At 46.9% G+C, this 14,380-nt stretch overlaps 1 protein-coding gene across 1 annotated transcript in view; it reads right to left on the bottom strand.

The window, feature by feature from the left end:
• The window catches only part of GPC3 (glypican 3), a 278,907-nt gene extending 264,790 nt beyond the window's left edge, over window positions 1-14,117 (bottom strand). The window contains exon 1 of the mRNA XM_084638957.1: window positions 13,807-14,117. Coding sequence (XP_084495083.1) covers window positions 13,807-13,954 — 148 coding nt within the window. The 5' untranslated portion in view covers window positions 13,955-14,117. The remainder of the gene's footprint in view (window positions 1-13,806) is intronic.
• Between the last annotated feature and the right edge of the window lie 263 nt (window positions 14,118-14,380).

Genomic DNA, 14,380 nt, shown 5'->3' with positions numbered 1-14,380 from the left:
ACGGGGTGGGTACACAGCACTTAATTGTCTGTTAAAAAGCAGCTTGAGGTGCAGAGACCCAAATCCAACCACCACTGAAGTCAATGAGAACCTTTGACTTCATCTCCCAGAAAAAAGTCTTACTTATTAATTACTTGTACTGCAGTAGCGTCTAGAGGCTGTCAAGCAAGGATTAGATTCCCATTGCGCTACGCACTTGACGAACACAGTACCAAGATGCAGTCCCTGGCCCAAAGATCCTGCAATCTTAATAAAGTCATACATAACAGTTCCACTCGTTTCACAAGAGTGGTTTCAAGTTTAGCCTGTAGGATGTGTTTTTTTAAATGGAAATGAAGCAAGTTCTGATTGATTTTGCCATTACTTGAGTAAATTATCACTCTGATCCGAGGATTAATCATCCTTATATTTGTTGGGTTCTTCCTTTAATATCACTACTATATTCACTTTTCAACTAATCACGGAAAAGTGTCAAAAATCACTTCTGAAAAAAAATTATTAAAGAACAAGATAAATATTAATGTAAACCGTGATCTTCCACTTTCCTAAGAGGAGATTAAAAAAAAAAAAAGAGAGAGAGAGAGAGAGAGATTCAACGAAAATTGAAACATTTTCCTCCACTATAAAAGGGGATTTGACACATTTCATTGCCAATGCATGTTTTATGCACAGGGAAGATTTTTACTAACACAGATATTGCACATTATATTAAAACTGAGGCTTATTAAAGTAGTAATATCATGCAAGCGTATTAATGACATGTAGGATTGATTACTTCATGGGAACACAATGACATTTATTGTATGTGCAGAAAACTAACGGACTATAAAATTGCCTAAAGAACTAAAATATTATGAAATAAAATATTTGAATGAAATATGAAAAAATATATGAATAAAACAAGCTGTTACATAAAGGCACTTTTATAAAGGTGGTTTAGAATTAAATCCCTGTCAATTTGCAACCCAAAGTACATAGCACGATATGTTTAACTCTACCGCATAGCTTTCAGTGTACTGCTAACACAAGGCTTAGCTCTAATACATTCGTTCATTAAAACCAGGGTGTAAGTTAGTGCTCTAATGTCCAACAAAACGGAGTTGATACTAATACAGAAAAATTTCTAAGATCTAGCATTGAAGAGAATTGTGCAAGAGAGGGAGAGAAATGAATGGAAACCAGCAATGTCATCTAGGCACCTCCCCTCCTCACTGTGATCAGCTGAGCTATTTCATATCTCGAATTGGGGGGGTTTTTTTGTTTTTGTTTTTTTTTTACTTTTAAGCAAATGACACATGTATCCCGCATGAAAGCGAACACAAAGGGGAAAGGCTGGAAGTTAATTTGAATGACCCAAAATTTTGTCTGGTGGGAGCCAACAACATTAGCTATCCTGGAGGTCAATAAGGGCAGGACAGAAACTTCAGAGTGAGATGCGCGAAGGTTTAAGGCTTTGCTATTTACAGCCCAAAGGGTGGGGGTATAGTTTAGTGGCTACAGCATGGGACAGAGTTAGGCGCTCTCGGGTACTATTCTTGACAGGCACAGTCTTGCTGTGTAATATAGAACAAGTCAATTGGGGGAAGGAGTGTTGGAGTCAACGGGAACTGAGCATTTAAGGGCTTTCTGTGCCACTGAAAACTCTTCTGTCAACTTCCTTAGTATCCCCATTTTCTAGGTGAATCAACTATTTTTCCACCTCACAGCTGTTAAGGCTGGTTTGGGAAGAGTTTGGAGACCCTCTATTATTTCTACTGCAGGGGACCCCTCGCCGTGGGCCACAATTCCATTGAGGGAGGTGCTGTACAAATTGCGTGGGCTACAGAAGACCATTGTATTATTGATGTTGCATAAAATGCTGTTTACACAAGTCTGGATCAAGAACCGCTCATTCAACAATGTACTGATGTGAGGGGATGAACATCTGGCAACATATGACAAGCGTAAGGTCAGACCCAGATACGCATTTAATATATTACTGCATATTCCTGGAGACCTACATGAAAGGGGGTAAAAAGTCCATGGGTCATCCAACCCAACCCCCTACAAATTTGCTACCACAAGTATTTTATCTAACTCTTAAATATCTCCAGTGATGGCTCCTAACTGGGGAGATAGTTAAGATCATTCCATTGCTTAATGGTCCTTACAGTTCAGATTGTTTTATCTTCCAAGCAACATTTTTCCTTTTTTTAGTTTCAAACCACTGCGCCTTTTAATGTCATTCTCAGCCACTGCAAATGAGCTCTTCCCTTTGTTATAGATCATTACAATTTCGTGTGGAGAGAAAAATCTCTAGCAAGTTACCCTGACAGGTTTATTTAAAAAACACATTTAGACGTTCATGTATTGATCTTCTTTTCATCTTTTTCTATTTCTAGCTGGACAATATTAGGTGTGCACGCCTGAGCCTGCAGAACACTAGTCATGTGGCTCAGGGGCTGCAGGATCTGGCCCCATAGGTAGGTAGATGTGTATATAGATGAAGGGACGTTACAGCGCTGTGGCATTTATGCCATCTTGGGGAACAGCAGCGTAAACGCTCCAGTCATTTTGCACACGGTCACGGCCAACAAAACTACGGCATTTCTAGAGCTGCAGCCATCTCCACTATCACTTTCCCCACTTTGACACAGGAATTTTAAAATTCACTCTTCAATCAACTGCTGTTCAGCACGCCGTTCGCATTCTCGTTGAGAGCGCGAGCTGCATCCATGGAGAAGCGTTTAGCATAGCAGGGGCTGTAGTAGCCACATCATCTCCGGGCAGTTGATGCAAAATTCTTATTAGGGGCTTGAGGACCAAACTCTGATCTCGGTCACAGCACAGTGCGGCCCCAATCCTGCCATCAGAGACAGGCAGGCAGACCACTAATTTCCATAGGGCTTACAGGGGCACCAACATCCATCTGTCCATCCACATCTAATTGCAGCATCATGGCCTAGAGCTACAGTAATCACACTGAAAATACTCCTGGTTTACGCATAGGCTACAAGATGAGCATCTGGCCCTAAAAGTTGAACAATGTTACACTGCAACAGCCTTCACAGACAATAGGCCAAGGAGGGTTTTGTACACAGCGTCGGGGCACTGCACCAAGTTCTGGTGCTTTGGAATTCCTGGTGGCTCTAGTCAATTCCTTTATGGGTCTTGTTTTTACTACCAACCCCGCACAAAAGGAGAGCATTCTTCTTCTGAATACTTTAGTGTGACTAGTCAGAGACACAAACCTGGCTCACACTTAACAACTTATGTTTGGATATTTTTCCTCTTGCCAGGGCAGTATTTTATTTTTAATAAAAAGTTATTTAAACCATATGAGAAAGGGACTCAGTATCTGTCACTGACTATTAATGCTTGACATTGCGAGAAGGGAAATGCAGCTGTTCAGAAAACAGGTCAAGTGCCCATTTATCTGTTTTTTTAAAACCTAATTAAAAAGATCTAAATTATAAACCAAACTCACTGAACAGGTGATTAAAATCGGGACAGTATGGCTACCACATGGGATATTTATTATCCCTTACTATCTTCTCTTTTGCAGGGCTGTCTGACGCTGGATTCTTATTCAAGTCTTGTAAAGTTGGGCACACAATTGCCAAAAAATATGACAGTGCTATAAAAAGCATTTTTAATGAGGCTGTAAAGAAAGACATAAGTAAACTGATTTTATGTTTCTCTACTCAACAATAGCCCATGCCCATTTTAAATTATACCTTCAAGAACATGGAGTTTGATTTACAGGTATGCGTACACAACATATGTATTTTAATTACACAAACACACCGTGTCCTAGAGGCATCTGAAAGTCCCAGAACACCACTATTCAGGACGTTGTTAAAATTAACCGGGGGGGGGGGAATGATCTCACTATAAAATGATTGCCTTAGGAGCTTACTAAATTCTAGGGTTCTGCTCCTGCTCTTCATTATCAAGAGAGCAACTTGCAGGCCTGAAATAATTAAGAACAGAAACTCAATTATCTAGTAAACTAAGATCTTAAACTATCGTGCTAGGCTAAATGGAAAAGTAGCCTGGATGAAAGCATCATTAGTCCTACTCAGATTTAAAAAAAAAAAGACAGGGTACAAAGCAAGCACGCCTTCGAGCGATGGCACATGAGGCCAACAGGAAACGTTCGCTTAAAGCTGTTCCCCGGCTCCATTCCAATGCCCACAAACCCAGGCTTTCCATTCAGCACGCCATTTTTAATACCTTATTCCAGAAAGCCAGGTGTTAACCTCCTCGGAGTTCCTCTGTGCTTGCCTCTCTCAAAGGGAAGGACCGAGGAGCACTGGAAACTGAATTCCACGAAGGGAGGGGAAGACAATGTAATCACTCATGAATATTTCTAGCCCGATAGATATTCCTCAGCCTTTACAGGGAACAAGACAGAAACTCTCCCACGCCCTCACTCTTGGGAAGGTGATGATTCCACCCTTCCATCCCACTTCACAGCATAGTGGGAGGGGGTGGAGAGGGTGAGCAAAAATCCCACTCTTAAAATCACCAGAGGAATGGGAGGGGGTCCAATGCAACTCCATCCCCTTCCCACAGAGCTCACCGAAAGCCTCCCTAGCATCCGAGCTCTGTTGCTTTAGTAGGTTGCCTAAGGAGAGCGACTCCATGGGACTACCATTGTTAAAGCCACAAGAGAACGCTCAATGGAGTTACTGCTGACTCCATCACAGGGGACTTGATGGAGAGGTCAGGGGCTGGCCCAGACCCACTGGGGAATGTAATGGCAGCATGGCTCATGCCAGGATGGCCGAGGCAAAGGGATTCCCAAGAAAGAGGAGCCATTCCCCTGCACAATTTTTAGAAGCTGTGCCCCTGAGATACATATGGCTCGAAGTCCCCCCTCTTCCCTCCTCACTGACCACCCACCAAGGAAAGTTCGCAAGCTGCACCAGAACTGGGATAAGATCTGGGCCATTACATTTTTAGGAAGCCACGTTCTGTTTTCTAACCAACATGGGCTTAACCTCCCACATCTTGTGTCTGTGCTAAGATTGCCAGCAGCACGCAAGGAAAGGCAAGATTCCCAAGCAAATTTCACAGGAGTCAGAAAAGGTTATTTCTACAGGGGACAGGGAGTGGATCTCTCTCCACTTGGAAAGTTCAAAGGAGTTCTGTGGTTTTGCAGAAAGTGAGTCTAAACACTCAGACCCAACTGGGTGAAACATGCAGATTCAGCCATTTGCGTTATTTACTAAGCAGGCACAGCTCCTGTGAGTGGCTACTAGATGATGTTCTAATACGGCATTAGTTACCAAAGGCAAAGCTTTCTAACCCGGGTCACCCACAGCTAAAAGGCATATTTAGGCACCTACATAAGAATGGTTTGACTTAGGCACCCACAAATCCCACTGATGTAACTAGGAGCTACAGATGCTCAGCACTTTTAATAAAATAAAATAAAATAAAATAAAAATCAGACCACTTCTATTCAGGTGCCTACATATGGCTTTACGAGTCTAACTTTAGATACCCACATCAGTAAATTTTGGCAGAAGTTTCCAATCCACCAACCTATCCACAAACTGTCCTGAAAGGTTTAAAAAAAAAAAAAAAAGCCTGCAAAAAACGGAATCCAAGTAACTATTGGAAGAGAGAGAGACACACACAAAAATGACAAAGAAAGAGCTAAACAAAGATAGAAGAAGAAAGAAAATATATAAGACAGACAATTAATTTACTTATTACTGTTTTATGTACAGTGATGTAAGTTATCCCAGCACAGAATCCACCTCAGCTCATGTTTGGCATTCAATGTTTGTTTCAAAAAGATCTTTAAAAATCTCTCTACATCAGAGGAAACTGATTTGGCATCTTAAGATTTTCCTGGAGAGGCCCTAGTGTTCAGTATTTGCCCCTCACTCCCCAATACATAAAAAAAAATTTCTTCTCTAAATCAAATCTAAATTCTGGCATAAATTAGTCCATGTGGCTCCCTCGAGTAATAAACTCCCTTTGATGGTAGCTAGGTCAGGAGGGTCTCTAAGTGCTATCAAACATGCCACTACATGCTCTGGTGTCACACAAAACAATGCCATTTGGAAGCTTACTCCACCTTTCTTCTCTCTAATGGATGCCTTCAATTAATTTTGCTTCCGTTTCCTGAGAGGTATTAAAGTTACAATGGGTAACTTATTTACATTTCCAGAGTGTGATCCTGGAACCAGACCTATGTGCATGGACACCTGTCCCTTCAAGGCAGTCCTCCAAAGTGACAATGGATCCAGAGACCCCAGGCCTGTAACATTAAGTGTTCTGAAGTACTAACACCAGAGTATTTCTTCTATGTCTGCCATGAGATACAACTGCTCATAAAGCAAAGCGTAGTTCCTAGAAATCATTGTTTCTGGTTTGCTCTAAAAAATGTATTTTAGGTAAGTTATTTAAATACTCAATTTCTCTAAGTTGATATTAAATGTAAATAGGCAGTTTCTGGTGACTTGTGACTGGGAATTTCAGAACTTGGGTTGTTGGTTTTTTAATTAATTGACAGATGTACAAAGGGGAAAAAAGCAATAAACAGAAGGCTAGAAAATACTACTTGAGTGATGTTTCCTCTATTAGAGAGATTTATGCAGCTGGCACTAGAAGCAGAGGGTGCTCTGACATGTCATTACTCTTCTAGAGGCACCCAATATGGGCCAGATCCAAAGTCTATGCAAATAGTCATTACTTGAATTATAATCCAGTTTCTGTATTTAGGCATACAGAAAATCCATTTTACAGCTGACAAGTTGTAACTCTGTGATTGTAAGAAGTGGACAGTGTTTCAGGTAAACACCCACTCTGTTAGCAGTTACTGGTCCAGGTAGTAAAGAGTTAAGCAGATTCTGCAGACTCACCAAAGTAAACAGCTCCTTACTCCACCTGAATATAAGGGAGGTGGAAGGGGCTCTTCAGGGAAAGAGGATCTAGTGTGGGGGCTGAGCAGTCTGGATGGAGAAACTCAAGGAGCAGCCAAGCCTGGGGAGCATGAAAGACCTGAACTTACTTTATTGATTTCATTATTAATAAATTCAACCTCCAGAAAGGGGACAAGTTTGGATTCTATACAGCATGTAAACTGTGTTTGCAAAGCAGACTGTGGAGAATGCCTGCTCACCGAGCAGTAATATATAGGAAGAAATTTATGAACCAAATTTTGCATCCATATCTGTGGCTTAAGGTCTCAAAGCCATGGCTACTGGCATATGAAAGCCAGCTTGTTCAGGGAAAGTTGATCCTGCTGCAGAAGAACAAAATACAACCCAGCTCTGCACCGGGATGTTGAGGAACTGAAGGGGGCAGTAAACACCCCTCTCCTGGCATTCAGCCACTCCTGAGACTGGGCTTGATCCTTTCCTCTCCCTGCACCACTGGGGTCACACAGCTGATTGGAATTCCATGCAACACAGCTCCCCAGTGGAAAGAGAACCAGATGGGAGTCCTCTCTCTCATCTCCTGCTAGAAAGGGGAAGTTTCTTTAGGCTGCTGAAAAGCTCCCTAGGAAAAGCCTCTTATGCAGATCCCGATTTTTATAGAACAAAGCAGTAATCTTTGGGGCCACATAATTTATCTCCCTGATGGAGACCATTTGGAGCTAGCACTTATCACTCTCTTCAACATTTCTTTCCTGGCTGACTGGTATTTCACTTGTTAAGGGAAAAAAAAAATCTGCCCACTGCATGACAATGTCAGGGGTTGGACAGTGTGGGAGGGAAGGGGAAATCCTCAGCCACTCCCCATCAATTCCCAAGCATCTGATTGATTTAAGTCAGCAGCCTAATACCCAAGAGCCAAATTCCACAAATGAAACTTCCATTGCTTGATTAAGGCTCACAGAGTTGGGCTCAGAACAGAGATTAAAGAGAGCTGCCATCACACAGTAGAACAGTTTCTTCTCCATGCAGCTTAGTGACATTTGTATCTAAATATTTACAGCTTTCCCACCAGTTCTGAAACAAGTATTCCCTAGGCAGGAATAAGTATTCTCATAGCCTCTTGCAAGTAGCCCTCTACCCACCAGGATCACAAGAGAGATCACTCTTTAGCAATCTGCCATCAACAACTCCAGGCAAGTAACTAACAAGCTTTGGTCCTGATCTTGGTGTGACCCCAACCGGCAAGGGGGTTACAGAACTACCTGATTCTGGTATGTACATTCTGGTTCACCAAAGAACATCAAGTAAGGTCTCCAGTGAAAGCCAGTGCCACACTGGTTATGAATATCATGGTGAAATGGATGTACAGATACTAGGTCACAGAAGTTATGTATATATACACACACTGAAAATATGTTCTTAGAGTCAATATTAAGGCATTAGTCACCAGCAGAGGTGGAAAACAGGTGTTCCGTCAGGCAAAAGATCCAGCTCTCCATCAGGATGTCAATTAAACATCGTAAGCTAACACAATGGATATCCATTTACACACACAAAGTCAAACGTTGATGATGAAGAGATGTGAAATCTACAGGAAAGGAGTACACAGGAAAACAACAAGCCATCAGCAGTTAGACTGTCTATAAATAAAGACAACGAACTTTGGAGGGATTTCTAAAAGGCAAAAAATGACACCTTGTCATTCTGCACCTAGGAAGTTTGCATTCATGAAAGCAAGGTCTCAGCCAGCTTTGGCTGAAAACATTGAATGGAACTTTGGGTGAGAGAAATTTCTTTAGACAAGAGTTTAGCCTATTAGTTACATTTAGTCTCTAGAAAGCATGTTATGATTTTGTTTTATACATAGCCATTTGTTTCCAATATCCTTACTCACTATCACCTGATTCTCTAGCCTTTGATAATAAATTAATTTTTTTCACTATAAATATATCTCAGTGCTGTGGAGCTAAACCAAATGTGGGTGCATCCTGCGCTTTTGGGAACAGCAGGGCTGGTCATTCTGCATGTGATCAGTAGAAAATGGGCTGGACGCTTCAGGGAACACTCTGAAAGCTCGGGGCGGGGCGGGGGGGCATCAGGTGGCTGTTGCTACCGGTACAGTGACAGCGAGGCCAGTGGGGGCTTGGAAGGCAGGGCTAATGTGGCCAGAGCCTGGTGGTTTCAGGGAACTGATCCACAGCAGGCACAGACAAAACTCCTTCATACTCAGGACAGGTACTGGTGAGGTGTCTTCTCCCCCGGGGTACCTTGGGGGAGCGTCACACATCAAATGAGCTTTCTGCGGCTGGCCCTCTTTGTCTGCAGGGCTGTAGAAGCACATTACAAGATCAGGACCTTGATTTCCAAATACATCCCACGGTCCGCAGAGAAGGCGGTTCTTACCTTTTCTGCTCTCAGATTGACAGGCTGAGCAATACGGGATAGAGTTTCCCCTCTTTAACAGACTTTGCTTCTCTGCCCAGTCTTAGCTGCTGCAGCCTGTTCTAGTTTATCTGTCTACCCACCACACATTTGTTATCTATATGAACTCATTTTAGCACACTTCAGAGAGTTTGCAGGATTTGCAAAGCCCAGCCTGTCAGCCAGATTACACCTACTGGATGCAGATAATTAACTTTAAGTACCTGGAGGAAAGTGCCATTCAAACAAATATGGTTTCTGACTAGAAAATATAAAAAGAGGTCCTAAATTCATTTATAGTCATGCATGGCATATAAACACACTCCCTCAAAAGGTGCAACCGCATGAAAAAGCTAGGGATGCAGGAGCAAAAGTTCTGCAGTTATTCTGAAGGGAACATCAACAGGACAGCACAAAAATCTGGGCAAGGGAGACAGGAGAGAAAACGTGTCCTGACCTCACCGGTACTTGGGTCTAGGTTCTCTCCAGCGACTATCACACATTTAAGACATTGCTGAAAAATGACAAAGGTCTATCTAGCTAAGGACTCAGAACTCACAGGGATTAAGACCAATACTCTGAAGTCTCAAACTAGATGCAAATGTATTTTTCTCCACTGCCTCTCCCAAATGGCTGTGAAGTGTTCTGCATTTCAGAAATAGGTGAAGCCATTCTTATATCTATAGTACAGCCAGTGCTATGAAACTCTCAATGAAAAGTGCTATGTAAACATAAGACAGCATAATTATTTCTGACCACTGCTTATCATGCTGCTCATGATCAGCCCATTGTTTCCTTGCACTCCCCTACCTGATTACTGTTTGCACCTGGAGTCTCTTGTCTTTTATGCTTAGATTGCAAACTCTTCAGGGCAGGGACTGTCTCTTTGCCATAGGTTTGTATGGTGCCTAGCACAAAAGCGCTATTGTAATACAAACAATAATAATATTTTAAGGTTCACTGTTGTATGGTTCCCCAAACCATAGGTAGCATACCTTATGTTCTGCAACCCCGGACAGGTAGAGAGCTAGACTGGCTTTGAGAGAGTCAAAGTGGGACTTTGAAGAGTGTGAATTTCACGTTTTTTTCCCCATTTACATTTTTTTTAAAAAGGTAAAAAAACTGGAGAGAGACTTCTCACAGTGCAAGAGTTGAGAAGAAGAGTAACAGGCCCTCTACAGCCATTGCCATCTGTAACGAATAACCAGGCAATTTTGCAAATGTACAATGTACACTGTGGGTTGAACAGCTGTTTCCTATGTATAAAAGTCTATCACGTACTAATACAGCATGTTCAGACAAAGGTATGCCTCCGCCCTTCTACTTTAGGCTGGCACTAATCTGAATGTGTAGATCTGTATGTAAGCACTAAAATGCACCCGTGGCTCCTCGTGTGCAGCTTCACCCGGTTTATAATTTCTCTTGCCGGCCTGCACTGCACGCTGCTCAGCAAGAGTCCATAGGAAGTGCTTTGAGAAGGAGTCCCCCATGCATTCATAGTAGCCACCTTGAAGATGTAAATGTTCTGGGTTTGGCCCTTCTTGTGGATGCTCCTAATTTTAAGAACCCGGGATCAAGAGGTCCCCTTCTCCATTAGCTCTTTCTATACATCTGAAGTATCAGAAATCATTAGGTCACATTATAACTGACCATTTGCGAAGTCTCATTTTTCAAAACTGAAGTCATTCTTGACCTCTGCCTACATCTTAAAGAAGGGATGAGGGGGCTAATCTTACTGATGCTTTGCGAATAAAGATTTCCTCCTGGGTACTGAATTTATGTACCAAGCTGCCACCTAGCAAACATTCTTATAGACAAAGCATCGCCATTGAAGAGGTGGCTAGACCACATGAGGACAGGTTCAAGACCCCTGGGGATGTGACTGGGTACTACTAAGACACAGGGTGCTCCAGATCACCACAGGGGAACCAGACCTTGTGATTCTTAAGTGTTCTGTTCACTCATGTGTCAGAGCCCAGCGTCACTTTCTGGTTGCAGCGAGTTACTCTGCAGGGGGACTAATTTCACACACGGTTTTTATGCTGTTCAGTGTTTATATAAAGGACATCAAATAGAAGAATTGGGTAAAGAAGAGATAAATAGCTATCATTAACAGGTAATCCAAATCTTGTCTAACTAAAACAGCTTTTACAAAAAATATGCTAATCTATCACAAATTCCATTTTATGACAATTATTTAAAAGACTTTCTTTTGACCCAGTTCAACATACTTAGGAATGCATTATTAGCGTGCTGTTGTATATGAGCCAAGTGGGCACTGTGCTGTTTAAAAACTAGCATGTAACTTGCAGCTCTGGTCTCGCTATTAAATAATAGCGACAAACTCTAGAAAAGTTATTCCATTTGAAGTTACACAAGAGAGTTCCTTACACCCTGGCTATGCTGTAATTTGTGCAATTACATTGAACTGGGAAATACCAATGAACCCTTTGGGCAGATTTTCATTCTGTTTGTCCTCTTCCTGTAAAACTATTTCCCTGTGTTTATTCCCCCGCACACACACACTGTTCCTCAGACGTTCTTGTCAACTGCTGGAAATGGCCCACCTTGATTATTACTAGGAAAGGTTCCCCCCCAATAGCTCATCTTACCTGATCACTCTCCTTACAGTGTATATGGTAACACCCACTGTTTCATGTTCTCTGTGTATATAAAATCTCCCCACTGTATTTTCCACTGCATGCATCCCATGAAGTGAGCTGTAGCTCAGGAAAGCTCATGCTCAAATAAATTGGTTCGTCTCTAAGGCGCCACAAGTCCTCCTGTTCTTTTTGCGAATACAGACTAACAGGGCTGCTACTCTGAAACCTGACACTTAACACTGGCTTTTTCTCCAGTGCTTGTCAAGAAAGGGATGTTGTACGAATCGCGTATACAGTGAAGAAAGCTTTCCAAGAGCGTGTTTTTCCCCCACGGAGTTTGTGAACTCCAGTAGGGGAATCAAAGCGATCTCCATCCCAACACACTGCTCCGCGCAGGAGACAAGGTCGCAGGACACTGCAGAAAGCCCCAGACAAGGCAATTCTCCACTGGTCACCCGCGTCTATCTTCCTCCCTCCACACAATGAGCACAGCCCCGTTAAGAGCGTGGGGAGGAAGCGTCAGAGAACGGCTCCCAAAGGCGGCGGCTGCCCCAGCGAAGCGGACGAGCAATTCCTCATCTCCGGCGCGACACCCTTCTCGTGTACTTGTCCTAGAGACATGGTCTAGAGCAGGGCGCCCTGGTTGTCCGCCCCCGGCACTCTCTAGTCAACCCCAAAAATGGAAAGCGAAAGCCCAGGTGGCAAGCGGTCCGGGCCTGGAGACCACCGGGCCCCCCACCCACCCCGCACGCCCGGATTGTCTGGGCCGCTCAGGGAGACGAGGAGGGAGGGGATCGGGTCGGGCGTTTCGGCGCACCCGCCTTTCGCGGCTGCCGACCCGGGCTCCCGTCTGGGAGATGGGTGGGAGTGCGTGGGGCAGCTTCCCAACACTGACGCCGGGGCTGGAGGGCTCGGTCCTGCCCAGCGCGGGCTGCCGGGGGCGCTCGGGGCACGCCGCGCCCGCCCCGGGCCAGGTCCATCACGAATTCGCTCTCCAAGGCGGAGAGCCCGCCCGCCCGCCCGCCGGCGCGGTGTAACTCCGGGGTAAGCAGCGAGCCAGGGCGGGGACGCCGGGCTGCGGTGCGGGGCTGAGCGCACGCGGGGAAACCCTTCTCCCTCCGGCCTCCACCCGCCGAATTCGCTCCCGTAGCTACGCGCCCGCTTTTCTCGGAGTAGCCGAGCGCGGAGCAGCCGCGGCAGCGCGTTTGCCGCCGGCCGGGCGAGAGGGAGGGTCCCCCGCAGCGGGACCGGCGGCTGGAGAGCCACGCACCCGGCCGGAGAGGCAACCCACCAGCTTGCAGCCCTTGCTGGTCGCCCGAGCCCGGGTCACTCTCAGCCAAGCCAGCCCCCCGCAGGCTCCAGGGGGTTAGCGGAGCGGGGGAAGAGACCCAAAGCCAGAGGGCTAACTCCATCCCCGGTGTAAGGAGGCTGCACCCGGGGCGCGTTTGGCCCCGAAGCCGAACACGCAGAATGCCCGAGCCCTGAGCGAGGTTTGCCGCTACAGCAGAGCCAGGAACGCGGGCACTGACCCCGACCCAGCCAGCGCTGCGAGCCCGCGGGAGGGGACCGGAGACTTCCACCAACTTTCCCCGCAGCGACGCGCGGGCAGGAGCCGGGGAAGCGCCCGCAGGCCCGAGGGAACGGGGATGGCCACCGCCGCCTCCCTGGGGACGCCGAGCTCCGCTCACCGCCTCTCTCCTTCCACAGCCCCCAGCAGGGCGAGCCAGGCAGCCGCCTGCCCTCTCCGAGCCCGCGGAGCGGGGCTCGCTTAGGAGGCTGGATGCAGCCGCCTCTGGGGGGGGGTGGGGGGGAGCTCCCGGGGCCCCTCGCACCTGTCACCCCGCACCCTGCGCTGCGCCACCCCCCGCTCCCAAACTCCTGCCGCCTGGCTGGCTCCGGCTCACCTGCCACCGGGCTCTCGGGCACCCCCTTGGCTCCGGGCTGCAGCAGCTGGAAGGCGGCGCGGACGCGCTGGCAGGTGGCGTCGGGGTGGCCCCAGCCCCGCAGGCAGAGCGCGGCCAGCAGGGCCAGGCGCAGGGCGCCCCCGGCCATCCTCTCCGGCCCGGCGCCGCGCTCTGCGGCCGCCCGCGGGCGCTCAGCGCAGCCCGGGCCCCGGCTCCCCCCCGCGCGCCCTGGGGCTGGCGAGCGCTCGGCGGCTGCCCGGCTCCCCGCACTGGCGCAGGCAGGCGGCCCGGTCTCGGGCGCTCCCAGCCGGGCTGCCCCGCTCTGATTGGCCCGGCCGGCTGGCGCCGCCGCTGGCTCCCGGCAAACTTTTCCCCGGCCCGCCCCCTCCGCCAAGCTCATTGGCCGCCGCGCCGGGGACTTCGCCCGCTTGCAGACGCCCTGGCCCCGCCAGCCCTCCCCCGGCACCACCCCCGGGCTGGGGGCGCTGCTTCCGCGCCCGCTCCGAGCCTCTGCGGGCCGCGCAGCCCCGGCCAGGTGCAGGCGGGCGGGGCTGGACCCTGGGGGGTATAACCT

This window comes from Lepidochelys olivacea (assembly GCF_965140295.1).
Source record: "Lepidochelys olivacea isolate rLepOli2 genome assembly, chromosome: 9".
Classification (NCBI taxonomy): Eukaryota; Metazoa; Chordata; order Testudines; family Cheloniidae; genus Lepidochelys; species Lepidochelys olivacea.
The sequence above is the reverse complement of the archived record's forward strand: the minus strand, read 5'-3'. Positions and strand labels throughout refer to the sequence as shown.